The sequence below is a fragment of the Labrus mixtus genome, chromosome 15 (assembly GCF_963584025.1).
Source record: "Labrus mixtus chromosome 15, fLabMix1.1, whole genome shotgun sequence".
Taxonomy (NCBI): domain Eukaryota; kingdom Metazoa; phylum Chordata; class Actinopteri; order Labriformes; family Labridae; genus Labrus; species Labrus mixtus.
The window spans coordinates 13,628,860-13,654,225 of NC_083626.1; the positions used below are offsets into that span (position 1 = coordinate 13,628,860).

The following is a 25,366-nucleotide window of genomic DNA, read 5'->3' on the forward strand; positions in this document are numbered from 1 at the left end:
CAGTCATTGTAATTTAGCTCCTGCTTTATTTCCTGCCTCAAGCATACAGCATTAGGGCACAGTCACAGTAGGATGATGGGTTTAACATGCTAATGTTGTGCTGTATACACATGCTCTAGTGTGTGGTATAATGTACCGTATACCGACTCAAAAGGTTACCGCTATTTGTAAAATGAACTCTATTAAAATGTTAACTACACACACACATGTTGTGAGTCCTTCTCACTGGCTACACACATAATCACAACCATGAGAGTTAGGTCAGAGCTATGATGTTTTTTTCAGTTAAAGATGTCATTCACCTGCATGTGTCTGTCATTTAGCTTTGCATTTCTTGCATTTCCATTACTTTGATGCATGCCTCTCATTAAAACCAGATTATACACCGAGAGGGTTTGTACCACTGTGTCCCTTCAGTGCTTCATAGCTTACATTCCTCCTACTGGCAAATGTTTCTGTCTTAATAAAGGCATGTGGGAAAAGCCATACATCACAACTGACTCGTTATTTTCCCCTAGAAACATATGTATGTGAATATTTGCTCTGACAGAAATGCCAGAATATTACAACTGTCCCCATGTGTGGTGCATCAGGGAATTCAGAATGATTGAGGTAAATTATTCCACCAAGCCTGAGTAGCAGGTTATGTTTCTGCTGTGTGTGCGTGCGTGCATGTGTGTGAGTGTGAGGGTGCGTGTGGTTGCGCCTTTGCGCATTACGTATCCATCACAACGTGGGTATAATGAATCCTATAACACGATGAATATCCCCAAATTCTGCTCAAATAAAGTGAATTATTTATTTCTGTATGATTTCTCTTATCGTCAGAGACTTTTTGAAGGCAAAAAAAATGTAGTTGGGACAATTTTATGATTTAACAACACGTTACATTTTACACATGTTTATTTTTCTATTCTTTGTTAACACATACTTTTGTTTGTACAATATCTGCTATAATATAAAGCAAGATAAATGCTTATATGTGTATAGTATGTATACTGTAGCAAAACCCTAAATATAGTGGAAAACAGTGTTATTGGCTAAGTATTTAGTACGTCTGCACGGACTTGAAGCTAGAGAACACCGTGGTTGTTGAGTTTTGAGATTTGCTTCTAATGAGGAAAAAAAAGAATGGGACTTGGCTATTTAGTAAAGGTTAAATTGTGTGAGTTCATTATTGTGTAGGGGTTTGATAGGTGTGTAGTGGTTATGGTTTTGGTGAGACTTGGTTAAGAAAGTAAATTGTCCTCACAACAACAGTACTATTATTTCTGTTTGTGTGTGCTGGATGGAGAAAGAAGCATAATGCAGAGCAAGAGAAGGGGAGATGTATTTGGGGAGGAACAAGAAACAGAAAACGCAAAGAGAAAAGAAAAGGAATATGGTAGATAGAAAGAGAGTGAATGATAGAGGAAGTGTAGAAAATAGGGAAAGGGGTGCTGCTGATGTGCTTCTTAAGCAGGTCATTGGATGCAGTGTGCCTTAGGAGGACTTGCTTAAGCATAGCTAACAGATTTCCTCAGTCTCTGCTGGAGCGGTTCCTTAAAGATATTCTTCAGCTGTTTGAGGCATGGGTGAGTAAAAGAACCTTTTACTAACAGTCATCAGGAACAGAAAGAGAATGTGTTTTTTCTTGTGTTTCTGAATTATTACTTTCTAAAATAAAAGTTTAGGGAAATTTAAAAGCAATACATGTAAATGTTTAAAAAGTATAATTTCTCCAGTCAGTATACCTCTGACTTTAAGGACAATCACCTCTTCATCTTCACCCTCTGCTGAAGCCAAATTGGGTGTTGCATCAGAGCAGATTCTCAGCGGGGATCAAGGTTCCCTGCTGAAGCTGCAGAATCAATACTTTTGTCCATCATTTCTGGGGGCTCCTGAGCCTCCTGTCAGACTCTGATGTGCAGAGTGAAGCCTAGTTTACAGCATGCTGTCTCTTGATCCCTCTCATCCTCTTATTCAGCACTGAAGGGCAACGAGCTCTGTAATCCACAGCCACCAGTCCCTGGCAGGGTTCATGGTTGACACCAAAGCCATGTTGTTCACACAAACCCCCCACAGATGGGGCCAACACCGTCTCATACTTCACAAATTCTGCACTTCGTAGTCTTCTACAAACATGCACGAGCTTCACAGTTTGTCAAAAACCTCCCTCGTACTCGCCAAGAGACTCACATAAGTCAGAGAGACATGCACACTTCTGTGGGTGCCAGTGGCTTCTGGGCTTCATATTTTCCAATTTATGTCAAGGCGGAGTTGATAGTGCCATGTGTCTCATGCTGACTCAAATCCAGTCTCCGTGCTAGATCGCCTCCCTAATGACAGTAATTGCATTGAGGAAGCCCCCAGTCGTGTTCAATTACCCGTTCCCATCCAAGCATACGGGTCTAATCTTGCTGCATAACATACGTTACAGATGGTTCTGGAAGTCAGACATATCAATCATGGCCTCATCTTTGCTGGGACGTGTGAAATCCAGCAGGAAAACATGCCACATTTGAATGAGCTGAGGGTTGGCATTAAGTTTTCATAATTTGATTAGATCTGAAAATGTTTGCATATTTAAAATGGATCTATTTGTCTCCTGACGAGGCTAAGTGAAGCCTCACCTTAGCTCTGAGGGGCTTTTATTCTTGCCCTTTGCAGAATAAGAGACTGAATAAAGTCAAATGAAAACTCACCCCAGAGGTTTCTCCAGGCGACTAGCAGGTGAGCCCACGATCTCTCCCAGAGTACAGTGGACCTGTCCCAGGAAGTCCTGCCATGGTGGGAGCATATATTAGAATGCAGAGAGATTGTGTGTTGGGTCAAAGGATGGGATGTACCGGTGGATCACAGGGGGGGGACAAAGAGAGTCGGTGAGGAGTTAAGTATTGTTATAATCATTGTACATTTATAAATAAGGACTACTGAGGCTATCACGTACGTTGAAGTCGGTTGGCTTCCAGGGTGAAGAAGGAGGAATAGAGACACCAGGCAGCAGCAGCAACACAACAGAGCATATCATAGAACAGAGGACACAAGACTCAAATACCAGACTGTCATCAACAAAGTGCAAGAAAGAAGAGCAAAAGTAGATTTGTGAAAGAGCAGTTAGGCAGAATGGTAACAGCAAAGGGTCAATGAGTCTTAGAGGGAGAGAAAAGGAAAGCGACAGAGAACAAAAAAGGAAAGGAACGAAGGCACAGAGAGTTTCACTGTTTCCAGAGCATGCGGCACAATGCAAACACACAACAGCTAAAGCTTCAGAATGAGAGAAGAATTACCAATGATGGGAATGTTGATAGTATGCAAACCAAGGACTTCAAATGTTGTCTTTATCTGTCTGCATAATATGTGTAGTAGCTTATCTGAACGTTTATTCTACAATAAAGGCCCCGTCTTGTTCCATCAAATAAGCCTTTATATAAATGTTTCTATCTTAAGAGTAACAATTTTACACTGCTTTATAGAGCACACAGTAAAATGAGTTTATAAGGCTTTGATTATAATGATATGCAATGCTTCATTTCTTGTTTAAATTAAAATATAACAAGGATGTGCCAGATGCAAATCAAACTGATTATTTTAGCTCTGGAGAAATAAAAAATCTCATTTGCACATCCAAGCAATTAGATTTATAAGAAAAATCAACAACATGTTTTCAGGTGAAGCATATTTTATTCATTACCAAAAATATATATTCTTGAGCATTTAGACGCCATTTACTGTGCTTTGCATGGAACCTCAAATTTGAGGCATGCACTTTGATCAATTCAAACAAATATTTGTGAGACATTGTAACGTTGAACTCAAAAATAAAAGAAAGTCCTTTACTTACATGTTTTGCCAGGTCGGGACTTTTAGAGTCAATATCATATCTGAAATCACAAAGAGGCCACAAATCACAAAGCAGAGCAAAGCAAAGACATTACTTTAAAGATCATTACAGAACCTTATAAAGAAACATTAGCTGCAGCATGGACATTCTCTACCTGTCAATCACACAGCTGCGTTGTAGGAGGAAAAGGGAAAGACCAGTGAAGAAAGAAAAGTGAAATAAATAATGTGACAGTTAATTAAGGAACTCATTCCTTACTTTTAGAATGTAATTTCCATCATTTGCCAGGGGGATCTTATTGAAACAATCTACTGAAGCAGGGAAAGTTTGAAGCATCTGCCAGTCAAACTTAATGTTAAAGTAATTAAACCTCAGTAAGCCCTGGCTCCCACCTCTGTGATAAAGCACAGATGTAAATGAGTAACACTAATTGTGAGGGGATGCACTTCCTGCGTTGCTTTTCCAGAGTTGTATCATGGAAATATGCCAAATGAATTCATTAAGTGTCTAAAAGTCCTCAGAGACCTCCAGCTCTGTCCCGGTAGTCCACCTGAGACCTCATGCTTGAAAGGAGAGGAATAAAAGGACAGGTTTTTGGAAGCATATCTGTTCTCCTTGAGGTATGGGGGAGTGTGGAGAAAATCATCCAGACACTGTTCTCTGAGATCTCAAAATGAAGCTGCACCTTCCTGACCCTCTCACTAGTCTGGCCTTTTCAAGAAGAGGAAGGCGGGAATATGTGATGGAGGGGAGGACAGGTCTCTTTATGCATTTTTATAGGGCTTGGTTTTCAGACATTTGCCTTGCTTAGCAGCAGGGAGATTAAGGATAAAACTTGATATTAAATATGTATTACCCTTATACCAATCTCCCTTCAACAAATGACTACTGAGCGACTATGCAGATAAGTCATTCCTCAGGAGAGAGAAGAGCTGCATGGTGACGAGGGAGGGAAAAAAGACAAGAAGAGGTGAGACAAAACGAGAGACGGGGGATGAAAAGACAGATGAGGAAAGAGAGAGAGTGCATGAGGGAGAAGATGTAAATTTTTAGGGAAGAAATGTAGGACTGGGTTAGAAGAGGGTGAACCTGGTGTGTGTGTGTGCGTGTGTGTGTGTGTGTGTGTGTGTGTGTGTGTGTGTGTGTGTGTGTGTACACAGATCAAACAGATAACTCACACGTCAAAGCGCAGATTCTGCTTCTCCTCAAAGAAGTAGTCCAGGATGTACTTCCTGACAAAGTCTGGGTTTAGCGTGTTGTCTATCACTTCTGTTCTCCCAAACTAGATCAGCACCAGGAGAGAGAAAAAAAAAGATGGACGCGGATAGGAAGATGTGAGTGCAGAGCATGGAGACGGCACATCATGCAGTCACACAGAAAGTACTTCTACTGCTCTATTACCTCCCCCCCCCCCCCCCCCCCCCCCCTCCATCTTCCCCCGGCAACTGTGTGAACTCACGACTTCGGATAAGCTTGGATTTTATTAACAGGAGTCAGTGATCGCACAGTGTCAGCTCTTCTTCTCTGCTCTTTTTCTTTTGCTGGGGTTGAGCAAGCCGGAGGAAAGCACTTTGTTGAGTCCAATTACGTCAATTTAATTAATATCACATTTACACTGTTGCTCTTCGAGCCACTTCAAAAAGAGAAAGAAGGGGAGACAGGCAGAGAAAAACAGTGACTCTCACAGTTTCTTTGAAAAAAAAAAAACTGTCACAATTGATGGGAAGATGGTGAGCTATCTCCTGTTCCCTGGAGTTAAGAGGAAAATGGAAAACTGCCAGCACAGACACTAAAAAAATGATCTATCAGTGTTACAGAGCAAGACCCTCTGATGAGTTGATGTGCTGATAAACAAATCAACAGACACGGAAAGTGGTGCAGGCCCCAGCACAAGCACACGCACTTTAATTGAATCCAAAATGAATAATTCAAAGTCAGAGAAGTGATGCTGAGCTGCATAAATAAAAGATCCGCAGTAGAAAGGGTTACCATAAACTGACACGGGGAATTAATAATAGCAGTGTGAGGGCTTAATGAGGAGATGAAACAGCAGGATTACAGGCTCACACCTATGTGATTACATCAGTTGGGGGCAAGACTCAAAGCGGGACTTAACAGGGGAGCTACACACAACAGCAGCAATACTTTTACACCGATGCTAATGTGAAAACAGTTAAGATGGCTCATACGTACAATATGACAGTTTGAGACGGTTTTCTGGAGTGTAACCTGCCATGATCCAACATGAAAGTGTGTCTAAGCTTATAAAAGTTTAACTGCTGTGTGGCTCCTTCTCTTCATCGCTGTCAAAAAAGTGTGAGGGCTCTCTTCCTGCACAAGCAAAGGAGGTGAAAGCTCCACAGCGCGCGCGGGCAGGAGTCTTTTTCAATGATACAGGCTGAATGTGGCAGCAGGGGGGCGATAGCATATCCAATTTGGTCTCAGGCCAAACTAAACAAAGAAAGAATCAGCACCAGAGTGAAGATCAGCCACCCGAGGTAATAACAGATCTCCCAACGCACACATTATTCCTACCAAGGCAAGAACACTGTCAGCATGTGAAGCCAAAGTTGCAAAGCACTACAATTAACCGCCCCAAAAAGAACCCTGCTGTGATTTATATCGGCTCTGTTTCTTCTCTCCAATAACCTTAACTGGGATATATTGTGAGTTGGGATGTCAGAAAATGTATGTTAGTTAAAAAGATTAATGTCTAGGCGTTTGACTAGAAGAGGAAAGGCCTGGCTTTGCTGAATTTAGGGAAGTTATAGTGTGCAAGCTGCTCAGTCAAGTAAAAGCAGTAAAAAGAATGAAACCTGTCGTGGTTTCAAGATTCTGACTTTAAATATTATGGTTAAAGAAAGACAGAGTGAGGCCACAGCTTTGTGTATCTGATTAAAGGGGATGACAAAAAATAAGTCAAGAGGGTACAGGTTTTGGAATCCAAACTCAACCTATTTATTAGCATGGGGTCTTTCTCTCGGTGTAGACGCTCTTAATACGGGGAGGATTAAAGTGATAGTTCGGTATTTTACAAGTGAGGTCGTATGAGGTAATAGTTGATAGTAAGTGTATAAGCCACCAGAAATGTTTGTCAGCTCAGACGCTCTATTGAAAAAACAGGGATGGAAGCAAGGCTATACATTGTGGCAGACGGGTACATTTACTCCACTGAATCTTAAGAAAAACCGAGCCAAAAAAACATGTTGGGGAAAATGTACACTATATTGACAAAATTCACAGTGCTCCTCTTTTCCTCAAGCAGACCCCTTTGTTTAAAGCCTACATCCACACACCACATACTGCACGTGTTCTTCCACCTGCAGCGCACCGATCAGCTGTTCGGCTCTGCAGGCTATGAAAGAGACAATAAATACATCCAAACTAAAAGCACCTATGAGGCGCTGTGTACCATGGACACCTGAGGATACTTTTACGGTCCAGAGTAAACATTGAAAACATCTCTAAAGATGGAGACTCAGCAGGTCCGAATAAGAGATGGGGGAAACTGCTATGGAAACTGGTGGTGCAGGTGTGTAATCTAAGCGCTCATATTCACAATGCCAGAGAGCTGCAAGTGTGACTTGGTAAAAAACAGTACTTCAGGACATTTCTGGATCATTCTAGCAGTCTGCATATCTTACCATCCATAGCTCCCTGCTGTTCTGAACGCTAATGTCTTTATGGACCTTCAAACTTTCACAAAGAGCCGAATAGAAACTTCTCTACAAAGTACATTTCCGGCTCATACAGTTTTTCTTATAGCATAAAGTAAAAACTCATGATCCTCCTCACGATGTCTACTTGATGAAAACAAACTTGTGTCCATTGTTGAGAAAAACTGAGCTAGTACAAACTTTATAGCCATTCCAGTCCTACGTCGGTCGGATCATATTTAAACATTTGTTAGCCTACTTAAAATGATCTCAAACTGGCATGCAGTTATTTCAACATTCACTATAGACCGATACTGCTGATCAGTGTGCTGAACACGTGGGCTATGTGTTGTGCCGAAGTAGGTCTAAAACAAAGGGGCTTGCTAGCAGGGAAAAAAAGGGCAGAGTAAATTTACACCAATGTTGTTTTTTTGGCTTGGTTTTTCTTACACAAACCTGTCTGCTACAATATAAACCCTAGCTTCCTTGCAGAAGAGCTTACAAATATTTCCGATGACTAATATACATCTTATTGACAACTACCTCATACTACTCCACTTCAAAAATACCAAACTATCCCTTTAAGGCGATTACAGACGGTTGTTGTAGAAGTGAAAGGTGCTTTGAACATCCACTTCTAAGTCTCTGGAGAACAAAAACACAGAACATGACAGAGGGGCAAAAGAGGCTCTTAGCTTTATCAATAGTGCACAGCTTGTCTGAAGCTCACAAAGCCAGATGTCGACTGCAGCAGAAACATACGCGTCTATCTTAGGCTGCATGCTCAGTGTGTCAGCTTGAGGTGGGGCAGTGTAAGAAGAGGTGACAGGTGTAGGAGGCTCTAGCTCTACCTGCCTGCTAAGTGCACTTGATGCTTGTCATTGTCTTCAAAGGCATTTTATTCGGTATACGATTCTCTGGCTCTAATAAAGGAAGATAACTGTTGTGCTACCAACATAACGGTATGAGCTTTCATGATGAGCTAAGGCCAGTCGACCTCTCCTGAAGGACATGCGAGTAAAAATTACGAGCAGCAGTGAATGAGCTGAAGAATGTTTTTGCTCTGAGTGATTGCCACTGTAGAACGATCCGCAATAAAACTCTCAGCTGAATCAGTTAATCATCGAATCCATTAAACAATCGATCGCCAGCCGACTGATCTTTCATCAAGTCAATCATTCGTGTTAATTGCCTCTGCTGGGAATTTATTGTGCAGTACGGTTAATTGAAATGACAAACACAGACACATAACGAGTAACCACTAAGCGCTCACACAGATGACCCACCAAACATTAAAACAAAATTAACACACAACTCTTGAGATTCCTTTCTAGATCAATGTTCCTCTACCATCAATCACCCCCCTACACACACACACACACACACACACACACACACACACACACACACACACAATGCAAAGGCACTAAATACTTTATTTATGGAATTTATGCAATTATTGTGGACTTCTTTTATTTCAGAAGAGCATGAGCGACTTTCATGCGTTTTGCTGTCCTGTGCTTGCAGGTTCCTGATCCATGTATTCAGTGTTGTGCCTTTGTGTTCATCGAGCGTGCTCATATCTTCGGTAAACGGTAAACTGAACAAATTTGTAACTCATGAATGTAAAGTGAAGAAAAAATGAGAAAGTGAGCATATACAGAGAGTTGCAGAGCGCTGTGTACCGAAGTCTGATATTTTGCACTCAGCATGCACCCAACATGACATGCATCCGGTATGCTTTTCAAAATTAAAGCCTGAACATTTTATTCTGTGGTGAGACTGCCCACATTTTCACACATTGCTTTCATTCTGAATTGTATTCCGGGACAGTAAATAAAGTGACTTGAAAAGCTCTTTAGCTCTTTCGTGGTTCTCTGCTAAACCTTCTTTAAAAAAACATGGTCATAAATCATATAGGCACTATGTTAATAATTTAAAACAGGAGGTTCTTGTTCATGTTTTATTTCCGTCTTGTTCTCTTCCTCCACCTTTAGACGGTTGTTTTTTTACACCTTTATATTTATTTAAACAGCCGTTTTCATTGTAAATAAGACCACTTTCCAAAAGCGTGACCACAAAACCTGGAAAGCCACTGAAACTGTCTTTTAATAGATATACAGTAGGAGAAGAGAAATAAATATGTATATCTATTGACGGTTACTAGATATCATTTAGTGTTGAGCAAATGTCTCGTCCACCTTTCCTGTATATAACTGATCCTAATGATATTTCTAAAAGCAATCGTTTATAAAATAGTTAAAGGCCTTAAATCGGGTAAAACTTGCGAGTGAATGATGACGACAAGATTTGAAGCATAGGAGGCTCTACTGAAAAAGAAGCAGCTCGGTGCAGCTGAAAATATGAAAAAATGAACGTGAACTTTTTTTGCTTTTTAGACTGAGAACTTTGTTTAAAATTGTGAACTATTAACTTGACGTACCGGTAGTTCAATTTAAGTGTGGCACTCCCAATGAAGATTTAAATTATAAGATACAAATTGTAAAATTTTGCAACACTGTCTTAGGAACCAAATCATGATGAAGTCAATGTGTATTTCTGTACTTAAAACAGTATAAGGGACAGTTTCTGTCTGCAAGCAGGACGTGAATTCCCAAAGGCAGGTCATAGTGTCAGAAGAACATTTTCAGATTTGTCTTGTCATCATCACTGAACAGTTGACAGGAAATCATCTGAGAATTTACAATGTTAAGAAATAGTCTGACAAATAACCCGCACAAAAAACTGTGACTTCTAGACGTGTCCCTAAGTGAGCATGAAAGATGCTGCTGGGCTTTTTTATCTAGATACAGAAAGAAAAAGCCGTTTCAGTTTTTACACTAAGCTAATCATCACCTGGCTTTTGGCTGTTTAATTAGTGAGCCACAGAACTGTTACATTTAATCACTTTAGTGATTATGTGTGTTGTTTTTCTTTTGAATAGTAAGATTGACCGTCTCTCATGTTTCTCTAAATCTGTTTTCAACCTGTTTTTAACCTCTGTGTTTCACTGTCCTCCCTTTCTAAGATTTTAACAGAAACTTTTGCATCTTGGTGACAAGTGTTTTCAATTTTTCAATCTGTTGTGTCACACCACAGTGCACCAGCATGACACCAAGACTCTCTGCGGAGTCAATAAACAGAGCCTTTCTCTTCGATCGAAAAAGGTTTTCAGAGTGAAAACTATCTGTATTCTTGTTAGGCAGCATGTATGTACAGTATTGATTTTGTTGTTTATTTCTGCACCCTTAAATATTTTTGCTTCATGTTCAAAAAGGATGGTTGAGCTCTCTCACAGTGATTCTTAGTTTACCATTCCCCTTGCATGTAATGCAAGTTGCCATTTCTCTATCTTCTCACTGAGATTAAAGAGGGAAAATTATAATGCCGGAAGGACCACTTGTCTTCCTGCAATCTCTGTCTTCCTCTATTTTATTTGGCTCAATGGCCTAATTAAAGCCAAGTGGTCAACAGCCAGAGCCCCCCCCCCCCCCCCCCCCCCCCCCTCTGGCTGTATGTCACAGAGGTAAAACTTATCGATACAAGTAGCTGTCACCTTAATCAGCCAATCAGTCACACTCAAAGCAGTGCTGACCATAGCGCGGGTATTCACAGGGTCAATCAATGTCAATGATTGGCACTCACAGCATTTACCATGAGGGAGATGTGGGGGGGGATAGGGGGTGTTGTGGTGTAAACATACTGCGGGCTGTCATGAAGAGGAGACAGGCTGATGAAGTTTATTTGACAGAAGGATGTCTGTGATCGCTTACCTCTCTCCACTGTTTGCACTCCACACCCTGGGTGTACAATACCACCACTGAGAAAAGAGGAGACAGAGAGCAGAGGAAGACATGATTATCAAACAATCTCAATCAAGCTCGCTGCCTCTTTAAATGTTGTTTGTTTTGTTGCTCCTTTGCTGACATTTATCATTAATTATGCTTCCCGCCTTGACAGCAGAGTGAAAAGCCTTGCTCGATGATGCTGCGCTACATCAATTTCGGGGCATGGTTTCCACATACAAAGAGCTAAGCTCTAAAGCAAGATTGAAGGCTCATGGAGCCCTATTTAAGCAATGCACACAAAACACATTTCTTGACCATGAGATTTTGATTCCCTTTTGATTTCCACTGAAGCTGAGGCAGACAAACAGGAGGATGTGACCTGTCATATATCTCCAGCTTCATCTTCAGGCGAATACAAAACAGGGCCAGTGTGATATTTTCCCAGCAGCTTATTTACACAAAGGGCTTGAACCTCCTCCCTATTATGTTAAATGTCTCCTCCGGTCTCTATCCTTTGGGGAGTGTCAAAGAAAATGCCTTTACGGCGGTTCCTGGTGTGTCTCACCAAATGACACCCATTGGTATTCAAAGGCTGCCATTTATTCCCTGCACGCATTAAGGTACTTTCTGTTGCTCTCAGTGAGGAAAGGTTGTCACATTACTGTGCAAATGACATGCAGTTATTGAAGGAACACTTTGAAAAAGCAGAGTAAACTGAATCAAAGCTAAGCTCAGCAAAAAATTGAAAGTAAAGCTTCGCCAAAGGGGAAAGGGTGTCTATGAACTGTAATCGGAGAAAAAAAAAGCTAACTTACTTTTAGCATAATAAAAAAGCAGAGAACTTACATGGGTCAGATTTGGAGAAAGTGTCCCGGTCCAAGAGGTTCCTAAAACAGAAGGAAAGAGTTAAATGTCAAAATTGGTCAAATAAACACGTCACAGCTGCGTCACACATTATAGTCAGACAATCCCTCGCACAAAAGGCTACAAGATAACAGCATGGTAACTCATAACCACACGTAACTTCAAATAAACCAGTGTCCTTGAGTTTTGTTTCTAAGTGTGCAGGAAAATCAGCACATTGAAGTTCAGTGAAAGGGTAGAGAGGACCTCGAGGCAGGGGTGCCTGTGAAAATAGGACACCGTCCCAAACATTCAGATAACTTCACCGAAGCTGTATATTTTTCCACATTTGTTATAACAACTTGTGGAAAAAGATGTTTTTTATCAATATCAGTCAAATAAAATACACATAAAAGACAGATAATCACGCCATTCACAGCTCTTTCATATTTTGAATGTCACCACTCATGTCACAGCAAAAATGTTCCATCTCAAAATAAACCCTTTGGAAAGAATTTCTAAAAGATCTCCTGTACTTGATCTTTTCAGCCTAGGTTGTTATTATCGCAAAATGTAATTAAATGTGGTGACTAGTTTGAGAGGGACTGCAAAGGGAAAATAGGACAAACAGTCACAAAAACACTGAACATGTTACAACTTTGATCGCAACCTCAGCTTTTCCTGTGTTTTCTTGTGTTTCCCCATCCCCTTATGTCTGTTCCTCCCGGTCTGTCTGTGTTTGTCTGTGTAGCAGGCGTGGCTCATCAATCTCCAGTCCTGCCGCCTCCTCCTCCTGGAGGCACACCTGTTTCCCATCCACAATCAGCCATGCAGTGTTTAAAAACCCTGGTCTTTGAGCCACTCTTTGCCAGATTGTCTGCTCATTAACAGTTGTAGTTAGAGGCAGCCCTTTTGGATAGAGAAATTTGTTTGATATTTTCTTGAAGAATTTGTAGATAGTTTAACACTATCTTTCTTTTATTGCCCTAGTGTTTTTGCCTGCCTGCCTGCCTGCCTGCCACAACCTCTCCTGTGAGATTACCAGCCATTCTGCTTCTTTTTTGGACAATAAACCCTTAAAACCAGTTCCTGAGTTTATGGTGTTGCACTTGGGTCCAAGAAGTGAGTCTTTTGAGTTTGTTTTGTATGACAGTAACCTGTTCTATGTTGTAATTTGGACTGAAATTATACAATATCACTCTGGACTTGTTTCACGGACGAAGCAATTATTGATTCAAATTAGTGGAAGCTAAATCAGCTCGATTGTAACGGCTCTAACTCTAATGCATGTGAGTCATCGGTCAAAAAATGGAAGTCTAAAGAACATTCTGGTGGACCATTGGTTGACTACAACTGCAGCTTTAATAAGAATGAACAAGGGGTATCCAGGTTTATACAGTGGAAAGTGACACACTGAACTCTATCACGGCTTAGCAGTGCTGCTCAGTGAAGGAAAGGAGTCTTGCTGTTTGACTCTGGCCTCAGGGCACAAAGTAACAATCCACAACACAGAGCACAAACACGAGGACACGTTTCACCATTCACAGCAACATGTTCCTATCAATGTTCAGGTTCATAAGCAGCTAGGGGCTAGATTAAATCCAGATTTCATGTAGCATCCATGATGACATCCTGGAGTCACTGCATACTGTATACATATTACCTATGACCTAGTCCTTGTACGCCGCCATGGGTGTGCATGTAACACTTATTGAGACCAGTTTAAATTCAGCCTTCCTCAATCTGATCCTCAGTCAAATAAATGAGGCTACTATTGCAAATTACAATACTTACAAGCCTCTGAGCTTAAAAATGAACAGCATTTTCTCAGTATCATGGAGCTATCCTGTTCTCTCAGAGCAATCATAAATAACACATTTCAAGGAGCCATGCTCTTTGATTGGCCCATTGATTTATTCCAGTTGCAATCAGAGGTTAATAGTGTTCATTCAAGCATTATTTTTAGCCCATTCCCCTGATTTTGTATGTTTTTCTGGGAGACTGAGGGATATCTGACTTCCCTGACAACACATTTACTTTAGTATGTATTTTCGTCCCTGTACAAGACTCACTCAAACAAGACACAGCGTTAAAAACAGAAGCCAGTGTTACAAACGGAGCCAACCATCAATCACTTCATTCAACATTTGCGATGAGACACAATTTCCAGATGGTCACAATGATCTCATTTGCATATCAGTATGATGCTAAAGCCTATAAAATGAGTTTTTTTTCCTGCTTCCTGATAGTTTGCAGTGACGATAAATAACTGGCTTGCAGTTTGCAACAATCCTTGTCCCTGTAGGGGACTGCAGGATTTCAATGAATATAGATGAGACTTTAGGACTGAATCCAAGCAACAGGGCATCATTCATGTACACATAATTCAGCATTCCTGGACACAAAATCCTCTGTCACAGGGATACGTGGTGGGATAATAGATGCAGCTTTGTTGGGTGTTAGCCTTGGGCTGACCTGACTACAGTTGGAACATTGTCAGTGTAATTATCAGTGGAGATAACAGATTCATCCATGACTAACAGCCTTCTTGTATTCACCTGCTACTGTCTGGCATCCATTATCCTCCAACAATTAGCTTGTCCATCACCATACCCCATCTCTCAGGCCAGAAGAGAAAGTGCAACATGGTAAACACGACTTCCTGTTTATCTTCCGTGTCAACGTTACTCCATAAAACAAGCCTAGCTCTGAGTTACAAGAAATAATGAGTATACAGATTTATACAACAATACAAATTTATCCACAACCTCACAATGCACACGGCCAGCGAACACACCATGGCACCTTTTGGAGTGGTACGAACATCTCAGATAATCCGCCTGCCTGCACTGAATATTTCAAAAGTTAACTCCTTCACATGTCAAATCTCAGTGGGATAACAGAAGATCATTATCCTGGAAGCTGATGTAGACAAAGTTTCATTGAAAGTAGGACAAGAGTAATTAGAGCAAGCTACTTTTCAACCACAACCAAGTTTCAAACACCAGTCTTAGTTCATACAGCACTGTCATTATGACCGACTCATCTGAAATAAATTAATCAAAATGGCACAAAAAAATCCTGTTTTCCAATTCCCCTTGATCTCCCACCTTCATTAAAAAAATTCTGAATGCAATAATCTCCTCTTGTCACTGGTGTATTTATTAATTTATCACATGAAGAGCAAGAGTCTGAAGTGCAAAAGAAAACAAACAAAACTGTAGGAAAGGAAAATTCATTGTACCGGAGAAAAAAAACATTTTAATTACTTTCGTTTTCGGTCTGATCATCCCTAACATAGTAATCAGTGAAATTAGCTTTAGTAGTAATTGGGTGTGCAAACTCAAATGAATACATGAGGCGGTACCAAGAAAATCTACTTATAATTACTAAGAGTATCACCCCACCATAGCATGGTCTAAAGGTAGAGATGGCTCAATACCGATACTGCTTGTCTATATTTATGCTTATCAATACTCTTATCAATACTACTCTCCATTAATTGTTGCAAAAAAAAAGGAAATGGCATGAAAAGATCTCACAAAGCACAAATTGAACGAGAGAATTCTGTTTACTGCTACTAAAATGAAGACTTTCAGAAGTATTAAACTGAACTCACAACCCTTTCAAAAAGCCCAAAACCAAATAAATAATTTGAGATTTCACCACACTAAAGGGAATCATTCTGTGTTAATGTTAGATATTAACATTTTAATTAGAAATCATTTTATTTTAAAGTGATACAATATTAATATGAATTCAATTATAGGCTACAAAGACACCTTGCTCTCTCCTGGGCTGAGAGAGAGAGGAGGAGAGGAAGTGCATGCATGCATATAGACGGAAGCGCAGACGAAAAATGAAAAGAATCATGAAGCCTGACGTTAATCTGTAGGATATATAACTGAAATTCATTGATTTGTTCATTTAGTTAGCCCACAAACACATAAAATCATGGCGTGATGGGAAAACGTTTTAATGTGTACTGAGCAGGCATCACGTTGCTAACGCTGGTGTTTTCAGGGGTTTTCTTTAAGCAGCATGTATTGACGCTGACTCCCCTCTCTTAGGTAAAATGCAATTTTCATATTGACTTCAATTATTTTAGTATTTATGGACTCTAAAGTTCCCTCTTAGAAGTCACCCTCCACCACGCTAACACTCCGTGGAGGGGTTGACACGTACACACAGGTATCGCGTCGGCTGGTATAGACACATTCGGAGTAGGTGACACGATGACATCACATGCATTATTATGGGAGACACAGCAGGAGCAAGTGCAGAGTAACACGGAGAGGCACACTGAGACCCTGGTTTGAAGAGGAAATTCGTGTTGTACCCTTGGCTGTTTGACTAGAAGCCCAGCCCAAAAAACATGACCTCCATTTCTATAGAATACAGTGTTGAAGAAGCACTTTGAATGCAAACGCAGGCATGTATGGTTGCTGCAGCAGAACCTTATCCTGCAATGATTGGCCTACATTAGAGCATGAATTAAATCTAGAAAATAGATAATATATTCACAGTTGCAATTCATAGAGAACATACTGTATTAACCCTACAGTAACAGCACTACATAACATTTAGGCATATGACTCAAAATAATGTACACTTGATAGTAGATAGTAGAAGCAGCAGTACTTAAAGCAGTGTTTCCCCTACCACCTTGAAGGTCAAGTTAATTTTTTATTTTTTTTTTATTTTGTGCCTTTATTGTAGCGATAGGATTGTGGATACAGTTGGAAATCAGGGAAATAAGTAATTTAAGGATACCTTTCTGATAGAACAGGACAGCTGTCATTAAAAGTAACGCATGAACACCAAGATTCCTTCAAGTGTTTGTGTCGGCGTCCGTCTGCCCCCCCCCCCCCCCCCCCAAAAGCTGTAAACCTAGGGGAAACACTGCTTGAAGTGATTTATAATATTCTAACATGCATTGAACAATAAATTCACTAACAAAGAGTCAGAGCATCCAAAGAGATTTGTATGCCTTGAGTTTTTCTTTAATATAGATGCTGGGTTTCTCCATGAGAAAGCCACTGTAACCTTGGCAATTAAGTTGCATCAATGACTCACTGACCAGACAGCGAGTACATGTCAGAAACCTCACCTCATTGCTAAGGGTTAGCTTGTCTCCATAAGACAACTTGTCTTCCGTCTCAGATAATAAAATAATTTGAGAAGAAGTGCAGATCGACAATAACTTTCTTGCTGTTAACTGACCGCAAGCTACCCCTATATAACTTTCTGACACTAGTACGGCTCCGTCCACAAAAACAGTTATCACTGTGTACAGACAAAAATTGTCTATTGATGTGAAACGGTGAGTGATTCTATAATGTACAGGAAAAGAGAGCCATCACTTCTTCTCCTTATGGAAGCCCGGCATTAAATATGACCTATGGCTCCTTTCCCATGTATAGTTCCCTGCTCTCTCTCTCCAGGTTTCTGACTCTGTCCACTGCCCTGTCTCTAAGTAGGGGCATGAAAATAAAAACCCTATAGGAGCTCCTTCAACGTATCCCTGATTTCAGTCCGGACCAATACCAATAAATACTTGATACCCATCCTTATCTGAAAGTAAACTGTCTCTGGCTTTATAAATGTGTCCCCTTGTAAAAAGTATTTAGTTTGGCTCAAATATTGATACACGCCAAGTGTTAAAAAGGTTTGACCTCTAAAAAGTGGCTGGCTGCCAAACTCTTGTCTAAAAGAACATAGAAGTACGTGCAGCCACTCTGACTGATCCCAGGAGATATTTTAGCAGCTCTTGGCCCTCGTGGCTGATCATTAAACTAAGAGAAGTGGGAATTAATTCATGCACCCACAGTGCCGCATTGTCAGTGGCCCCTTAATTCTCCTCCACTTTCTAAGAGTTGTCGAAATCATAATTGGCACCTTGGAGAAATAGCTAATTCAGTGGAAAGGGCTTTTTTTTTAAACCGTCTTCAATCTGGCCGGCCAATTCCAGTATGAGCTGCTGCCTCATTGGTTCCTAGAGGACAAGAGAAATGTGAGCTTGAAAGTCAAGTCCCTGACTGGGTAAGAGGCAAGAAAGTCTCTATATTACTTTAGAGACAATGGAGGGAAGGCTGGGAGGAGAGAGTGAAGGATGCTTTGCATTATCAAGGCTACTGTGTCACTTTACTTCCTTCCTGCCCCCTATAGCCTCTCTCTTTTTTGACTGAGGGCGGGCATTCACTTTCCACTCACACACCAAGGGGTCAGCAGGTCTAGGTTTTGTCTAATATACCCTTAAGCAGCTTCTCATGGGTCAAAATATGAGGATGAGGGAAACAAACAGTTGCTACAGTGGTCTGCTGACCCTTTACAAACTGGAGTATTCCCATTATTTACACTGAAAAATTCATTTATCCCTCAGGGAGTGCATTTATAATTCATGAAAAACTCTGCAAAGAGTATTTATTATGTAGGAGAAGTCATCGGATTAATTCTATAAAGAAAGAACACAGAAATGTCAAACATAACTTATTATAACCGATCACATTTCTTCATTATTTTGGAATGACCTCTGTCTGCATTGCATATCCAAACCCCTTGATGATACTATGGAGTTATGTTGCAACATGCAATCTGGTCCCTTTATTAGAGACATGCCGGCACATCTGCCGACCTTCACTGTGAAGGCACTGGGTGTCTTCTTCTCATCCATCTGTTTAATTATTCAGCTTCTGATCAACCTGGGATCTCTCCAGGTCCGCAGTACCTACAGCCGAGCACTCCCCAGGCGGCCGTCTCATGGGCACTGACAGAATCTCAGCCATAAAACTGCTAGTATGGTAGTATAATAAATTAAATTGTAGATAGGCTTTGACTCCCTGTTTCAGGCTGGCGTTTGGTGTGTGACTAACACCCAACCAGGGAATAACATCACTGCTAATTTCTCAATGTAACAGTTTGAGGTTTGTGTCGGGAAAAGAGCTGAAGGAGGTGCTCCCACTGATACTATATGGCTGTTTTAACCCTGGCAGAGCACTTTGCACTCCGCCATCTGTGAATTCACGCCAATCTTCCATCATCTCTGCAATTCATGAAAACACCCAGGCTGCACATGTCTTTTCAGGAACCCTCTAACCGTGTACTTCACAGACTGTAGACATAAAGCACTTAATAGCGTGCACTTGGAAACGAATCAGGCACAGTAAAGCGTTTCTAAGCTCATACATACTGAGGCTTTGAAATGACAATAACTGATCATTAAATGGAGATAGAAAAGGAAACTCTGCGTGAATTCAATTCGGTGTGAAGCGCAGCGAGCGGGGTCAATCTCAAAAGTGGACATCATAATAAAGCATTCAAAAAGCTCTCACAGGAGAGAACACTGATTAATGTCAGTGAAGGGTGAGATGAGTGTACCATATAGGACAGAAGAGAAAAATGGAGCTTTCTAATTGGTGATTGACTCATGTTGCGTCTCAATATGTGAAAGCAGCTTGAAGCAGGTAGGTTGAGGTACATCATAATGAACTGACAGAGACCAACTTGCAAATTCTCTGTAGTACGGCCAATTTATAAACGCTGCAGCACTTGTGATTCTTTTTCTTTTTTAGTTTTTCTCAACTGAGACAGAAGATTATTTTGTAGCTCGTGGTTAAGTCTAGCTTGCACTATTCATGCATTTAAACTGATAATCCGTTTCCCTACAGTACAAATTTGTGGTTTTGGTTCATGTTTAAACTCCACACCCAGCTTTTTTAGCAAAGGCACACATACAAATTCTCACCCACACTGATAAAAATGTGTATTTTGCCCACGGCTTAACATATCCACTAAAATTTATCCAACAAAAATATTTCCAAATCAGATAAGACAATGCACTTACAATAAGTAGCTTGTCTAGACCCTGGGCTAAGCCATTCAACAAGAGATAGACCTTCAACATATGCATCTGGTATGAAGCGATTGTTATAGAACAACCTGTCACACGTTGTATGAATCTGCCACCAGCGCTCACATTTCCAAGACAAACTGTGACATTGGGTCAAATATCCCCTGACACATAAATCCAATAAGACACTCTACTGACCCTCAAGGTTCTCTGAAAATAGTGACAGAGAGCTTGATACTTGTGCGCCAAGAGGGACTGCTTTGATTTCTAATCGCTACACAACACTTGAGACTTTTCCTGTCTTTCCAATCAACACTTTCAGATGACACATGCAGCATGCAGAATGTTAGAAACCACTAATGTGGCCCCACAGCTGTGTTTCCATGGAATCCGCTTCAACTATCATAGATCCCTAATGAGAATATATTAACAATATATTAATAACACTGACACCATCACAAGCCAAATACCTGGGATCAAAACTCATTTTCACTGTGTCAGGGGTTCATGCATAATTATCTGCTTCGTCGACCTGTGAGAGTCTGCTACTGCAATCTTAACATCCCCAAAATTGGACGAGAAAAAAGAATCTGCCTCCTCTTGGCACCGTCATGTCTCTCAGCTTCGATTCCCAAAACAGATGCGACACATCGCTCACACATTAGCCATCCTGTGAGATAAAAGCTGCAAGCTTGCCCCAGGTCAGTCTTAACCCAGAACAAGATATGAAAAGAGCGGCACAGTAGAAACACTGCAAATTGAAATTTCTCTCTCACTTCAGAGATCTTTTATGAATATTTTATGCTCTTGCACAATGCAAACCCCGTCCAATTCTAACCCGCTTTCTCCTCGCACAAAACAAAAGGATGTTTAAACCTTAAGAAAGAGTCACAAAGGGTTTAATGAAATGGGTAACCAGGACGGAATGACATCAAGAGCTACAGCTGCTATTAACACTTGAACAACAGCAGAGTCATAATGACACATTTGAATAAACAATAGTTTGCAACACTTGAATCCCAATTGCTCTGATCAGGCGATTGTTTTTGACAGATCGAGCAGTGCTGTCTGCCACACATCCTAATCGCCCTGATGATTTCATTAAGCCTGCCTCCTCTGCAGCGATGATTGCCTCAGGAAGAGCTCAGATCAAGAAGCATGCCTCAAGTTTTCAGAGAGACCCCAGGGAACAGCAATCACAGATCTCATTCAAAGGGGGACCCACTCCTGCTAGCATTTGTCACAGGATGCTGGCAGTCATGTGACCTCTTGTGATTTTCACCAGGTAATGAATCTCTCAGGAGCAGAGTGGCCTGGTAGCGTTAGGTCCCACAGGTATGGAATGCATTGATTGGATGCAGTACTACTCTAAACAATCTATCACAGCAGATGAATGGTTACAGCAAGCTCAGGAGGGGGACCAGATGCACTGAATCCTTCCTGATGAAATGGGCGATGGGGGCTGATAGAGTTCGATGTTCAAGCTGTCAGGTGGGAGGCTGATCACAGTGGAAAGGAGGGTGGCTTTGTCAGCTGATTTCATTTTAACAAAATTCCCGTGGTGTGTTGTGACACCTTGCAGAGTACCAATAAATGTCTATAATGTGCCCTCTGTTCTGCTATAAAAAAAAGGGAATAAAAGAAAATTTCAAGCTACGTCCTTGTGTGTTCATTTGTGGGAGCTTAAGTGTCAAACATGTTCTCGCAATGATACAGTGTACAAATCTGTGCTTTCAATCAAATGCTTTTGTTATTTTCATTCCCTTCACTCTCCGTATGATGGTAACTATCTAACAAATAGGAGATGCCAAAATCGAATCTTTCAGGAGCCACAACTTCTTTTTCCCCTGCTCTGCTCTGGTAAGGGTTGTACATTTATGTCACGGTTGTCAAGCTTATCAACAATGCTCCATCATTCTGAGGCACACACAATAAACAGTGCGTTTACAAATTATTCTACATCCTGTTCATGTATCTGTACTGCGGTAAACCATCGAGAAATACAGTAAAAAAAAAAAAAAAAAATGTTCATTAAATGTAGATCTGGGTTCCCGTAGGGGCTGTGTGAGTTTTGTCAGTGTGCACATTTTTCCAACATTCATTACCAAAAGTGTTCTTCACAGTGGAACTGCAGATCATAGGCCCCAGTTTCCCTGAAGTCATTGTACATGGGAACTCTGAGACGGTCTGGTAAGCTGAGATATAGAAAGAGCCCATTTTACAATCCAGTTTGCAATATTCACTTTTAACACTTCTTTTTCATAATCAAAGCATGATGTGGCGAACCGCATGGACAACTTATGAAATATTCATGTTAGCTGCTTAAATATTAATTAATGTACACTCTTTATTGGTGCCATGTAAGACTTGGAATCATAGCCCACCATGGGACCACTGGCTCTAACCCACTGAACTGTATTCATTGGCATGCTTCGGTGAGGCAGATGTAAGCATAAAGACGCCACTTGGGTCAGTCTAAGTGCTGACGTTGAGTGTAGCTCTCGCAACCTAGAAACTGAAATTCTGAACTCACCTCACTGGCTGACCTTTGAGAAAAAACAATCAAAGCCATTGATGGAGAACAATGTGCCATCACAGTGATACGCGTTCGTTTTGATACACGGTTGTCTGCATCAGTCCCTCCAGTTTGTCAGGGAGCTCACTGCTATATTGGCAGAGGGTTATAAGAATGCCTGTAGGGCCGCACAGAGCAATTCAATTCCATGTGCACTGCAACCTCAGAGCTTTCAGGCTTACCAAATCAATTACACAGAGTTGTGGAGCTCGTGCCTGTCACCAGTGTAACACCAATTGTTCCTTTTTGCTTCTGTTCAATGGTCCAAGTACATCATTGCTGATCAGTGAAATAAATTGCAACATGCATGGCAGTTTACTTCATATATGTTCAACTTTTAAGCTGTCCAGGGTCTGGTCTATAAAGAATTTCACAGCAGTCAGGAAATAACCTGCTCTAGCAATCTTTGCAGATAATGTTTCAAGGTCCATTGAAGGCAGGAGTGATTTTTTTTCCCGCTTTTTTATCAAGCTGTGTCCTGGAGCGATTCATTGTTTGGAGAGACATTAATGACAGACAAGGGAGCTGCACATCGAAAACAGCCTGGGGCATCGACAAAGAGCATGGCTTAAAGTTGAAAGGTCGGAGGGAAAAAGAAGTCTGCACAAAAGGGAAACAATATCAATCCATGTGCTCTTCACTAAGTAAACCACAATGTATCAAACACACTACACATAAACACCCAATCTAAACTACATTTCCCAACCTTATACACAATTATTGGTCACATTTCATGTAATCATGTTTGTTACCTACATAAACTAGATCCTGAAGTAGGCATAGGCTTATGATTTTATGCTGTTCCCCTCCCAGCTTGAGTTGCTGCACCAACCAGCTCATCAGCCAGCCCGCTCTGTGAAGGTTCACAGATCTGTTTAGAAATGTGATAATAAATCATTCAATATCCTAAATTGGTTGAAAGGTCGACTACACATCAGCAGTGATATGGGGTTTCTTGAACGACTTCACAATTTTAAAATGGATAACAAAACAGCATTTGCAACAACAAAAAAGACAGTCTCTCCTTTAGATAACTCTCATGAGCGAGTGAAGATAGCAGAAAACAGGGACAGCAATGGCAACAGGGTGTTTGGCTAATAAATCTCTCTCGCCTGTGGCTTCACATTAATACATTCATTTCTGAAATCTCTCTGGGATCAGTTTAAACTGCAGCGCAAATGGCAACACATTATTTACATGCATATAACACAGTCAGGAGCAACACAGAGCTTAACAGTGTGGATTATGGCCAAATTAAGCAAAGCCAAAGAGGCCCTGAAACCATGTATTATCACTAAAAAAAACACGTTAATTAAAGATGTGAAATGTACTTGTCGACCCACATACAGCCACTTAGCCTATGTCGCAGCTGCCTACAGTAAAAGACTCTATACCTGCAACCAGCGCTGCCCCACCCACCCAGCCGAGGCACTCGCTATCTTCATTGAATATCTGGTATTTTGGGGATGGGACCAGGGTGTCTTGCTTAACACCATAGTGAACAACGAGGGCGGAAATATCTAACGCTAATTCATTTTCCTCTTTTCTTTTTCCAAGTAGTGTCATTTCAGAGCCTGTCAGGCGGTTACACAGCTTCACACGACAAGCTGCCTGTGGGGAAAACCTCTCAGGCACGCCACTAACTTCACGACAGTCGATATTGCCTGTGGCACGCGACTTGGCGCGCGCAAAACACAAACCACACAGTGCTGTAGAGCCCACGAGACTCACCGACGGAGATATGGATTTACCAGGATAGACATCACAGCAGAAACAAGCTCACAAATAAATAAAAGTTTGTTCATTATTGGTAATATTCATGGATTGTTTTTTTTTTTTCACTTTAACGAAAAGTATCAAAAATGCACATTTTCCTAAGACGTCTTGTTGGTTTTGTGTTTGGTCGCAGGGCGAAATCTCTGCAATGATTTCCCTGGCACATGTGTAAAGTTTTTTTTATTCCTTAAAATGTAAAACTTAGCTCTCTCTAAGTGTCTATAACTTATGTTAGGCAATGTTTTTAGCACCAAATTGTTGAATTGTACGTTACAAATTACAGTTACTTAACGCAACAAAAGCGCGCGGAGCTCCACCAGCCGTGGCGCAGAGACAACAGCATCGGCACAGGAGTGGACTCACCTGCATGACACGGTGATCTCCACTTTGGTTGCCGGGATGCTCCCGCTGATGGGGTCGAAGTCACAGACCGTCGCCGTGGCCTCAACGTTGTCCATAACGTCTCCCTCCATGTGTGCGGGAGAGCCGAGCCAGCACCCCGGGCCGTGCGAGTCCCTCTGAACCTGGAGAGCTGATGATGGATGAGAGCCGGAGCGCAGCAGGCGGCGTAGCAGGAGCTGATACGGTCCGGACAAACCTCCTCAGTGCTTTCCACTGGACGGTCAACAGCATGGAAAGTTTAATGAAAGGCTACAGCATTGGGGGGGAGATTGATTTGACAAAGTGGGATCACATGCCAGTACGCATCAGCGCCAACTCCGCTGTTTCCCTGCAAAGAATGAGCTCTTCTGCGTTAGAAAAGTCAAAGCTGTGAACTCCGCCCCTCCCTCCTGCCTGCATTCTCCCACATGTGAGGCTGCGACTGACACTCATTGCAGATACAAGCTATTGATCTATGGCTGGGTGGATCGTTATTTTAATCGGAAATGGTATAAGAGCCACTTACAGACAAATAAATAAGCACGAGGGGTGTGAAAATGCCATAAGAATGTATATTACTCCCCTTTTTTAGATTAATTTAGGTGAAATCTTTTGATTTGAAAGAAGTTGCTGTTGCATTACTGCCTCAAATGTATGGCAAAAAAAAATAACAAG

The 25,366-nt window shown here is 41.2% G+C and overlaps 1 protein-coding gene across 2 annotated transcripts in view; it reads right to left on the reverse strand.

Moving 5' to 3' along the window:
* cpne5a (copine Va) overlaps positions 1-25,090 on the reverse strand; it is a 71,595-nt gene extending 46,505 nt beyond the window's left edge. The window contains exons 1-7 of one of the 2 annotated variants that reach the window (XM_061057460.1): positions 24,674-25,089; positions 12,114-12,154; positions 11,253-11,299; positions 5,002-5,105; positions 3,824-3,863; positions 2,930-2,944; positions 2,685-2,761 (exon numbers count right to left, since the gene is read on the reverse strand). In XM_061057460.1, coding sequence (XP_060913443.1) covers positions 2,685-2,761; positions 2,930-2,944; positions 3,824-3,863; positions 5,002-5,105; positions 11,253-11,299; positions 12,114-12,154; positions 24,674-24,783 — 434 coding nt within the window. In that variant the 5' untranslated portion in view covers positions 24,784-25,089. Of the gene's footprint in view, positions 1-2,684; positions 2,762-2,929; positions 2,945-3,823; positions 3,864-5,001; positions 5,106-11,252; positions 11,300-12,113; positions 12,155-24,673 lie in introns of both variants that reach the window. The other variant, XM_061057461.1, reaches the window with a different exon arrangement.
* Positions 25,091-25,366: the final 276 nt, after the last annotated feature.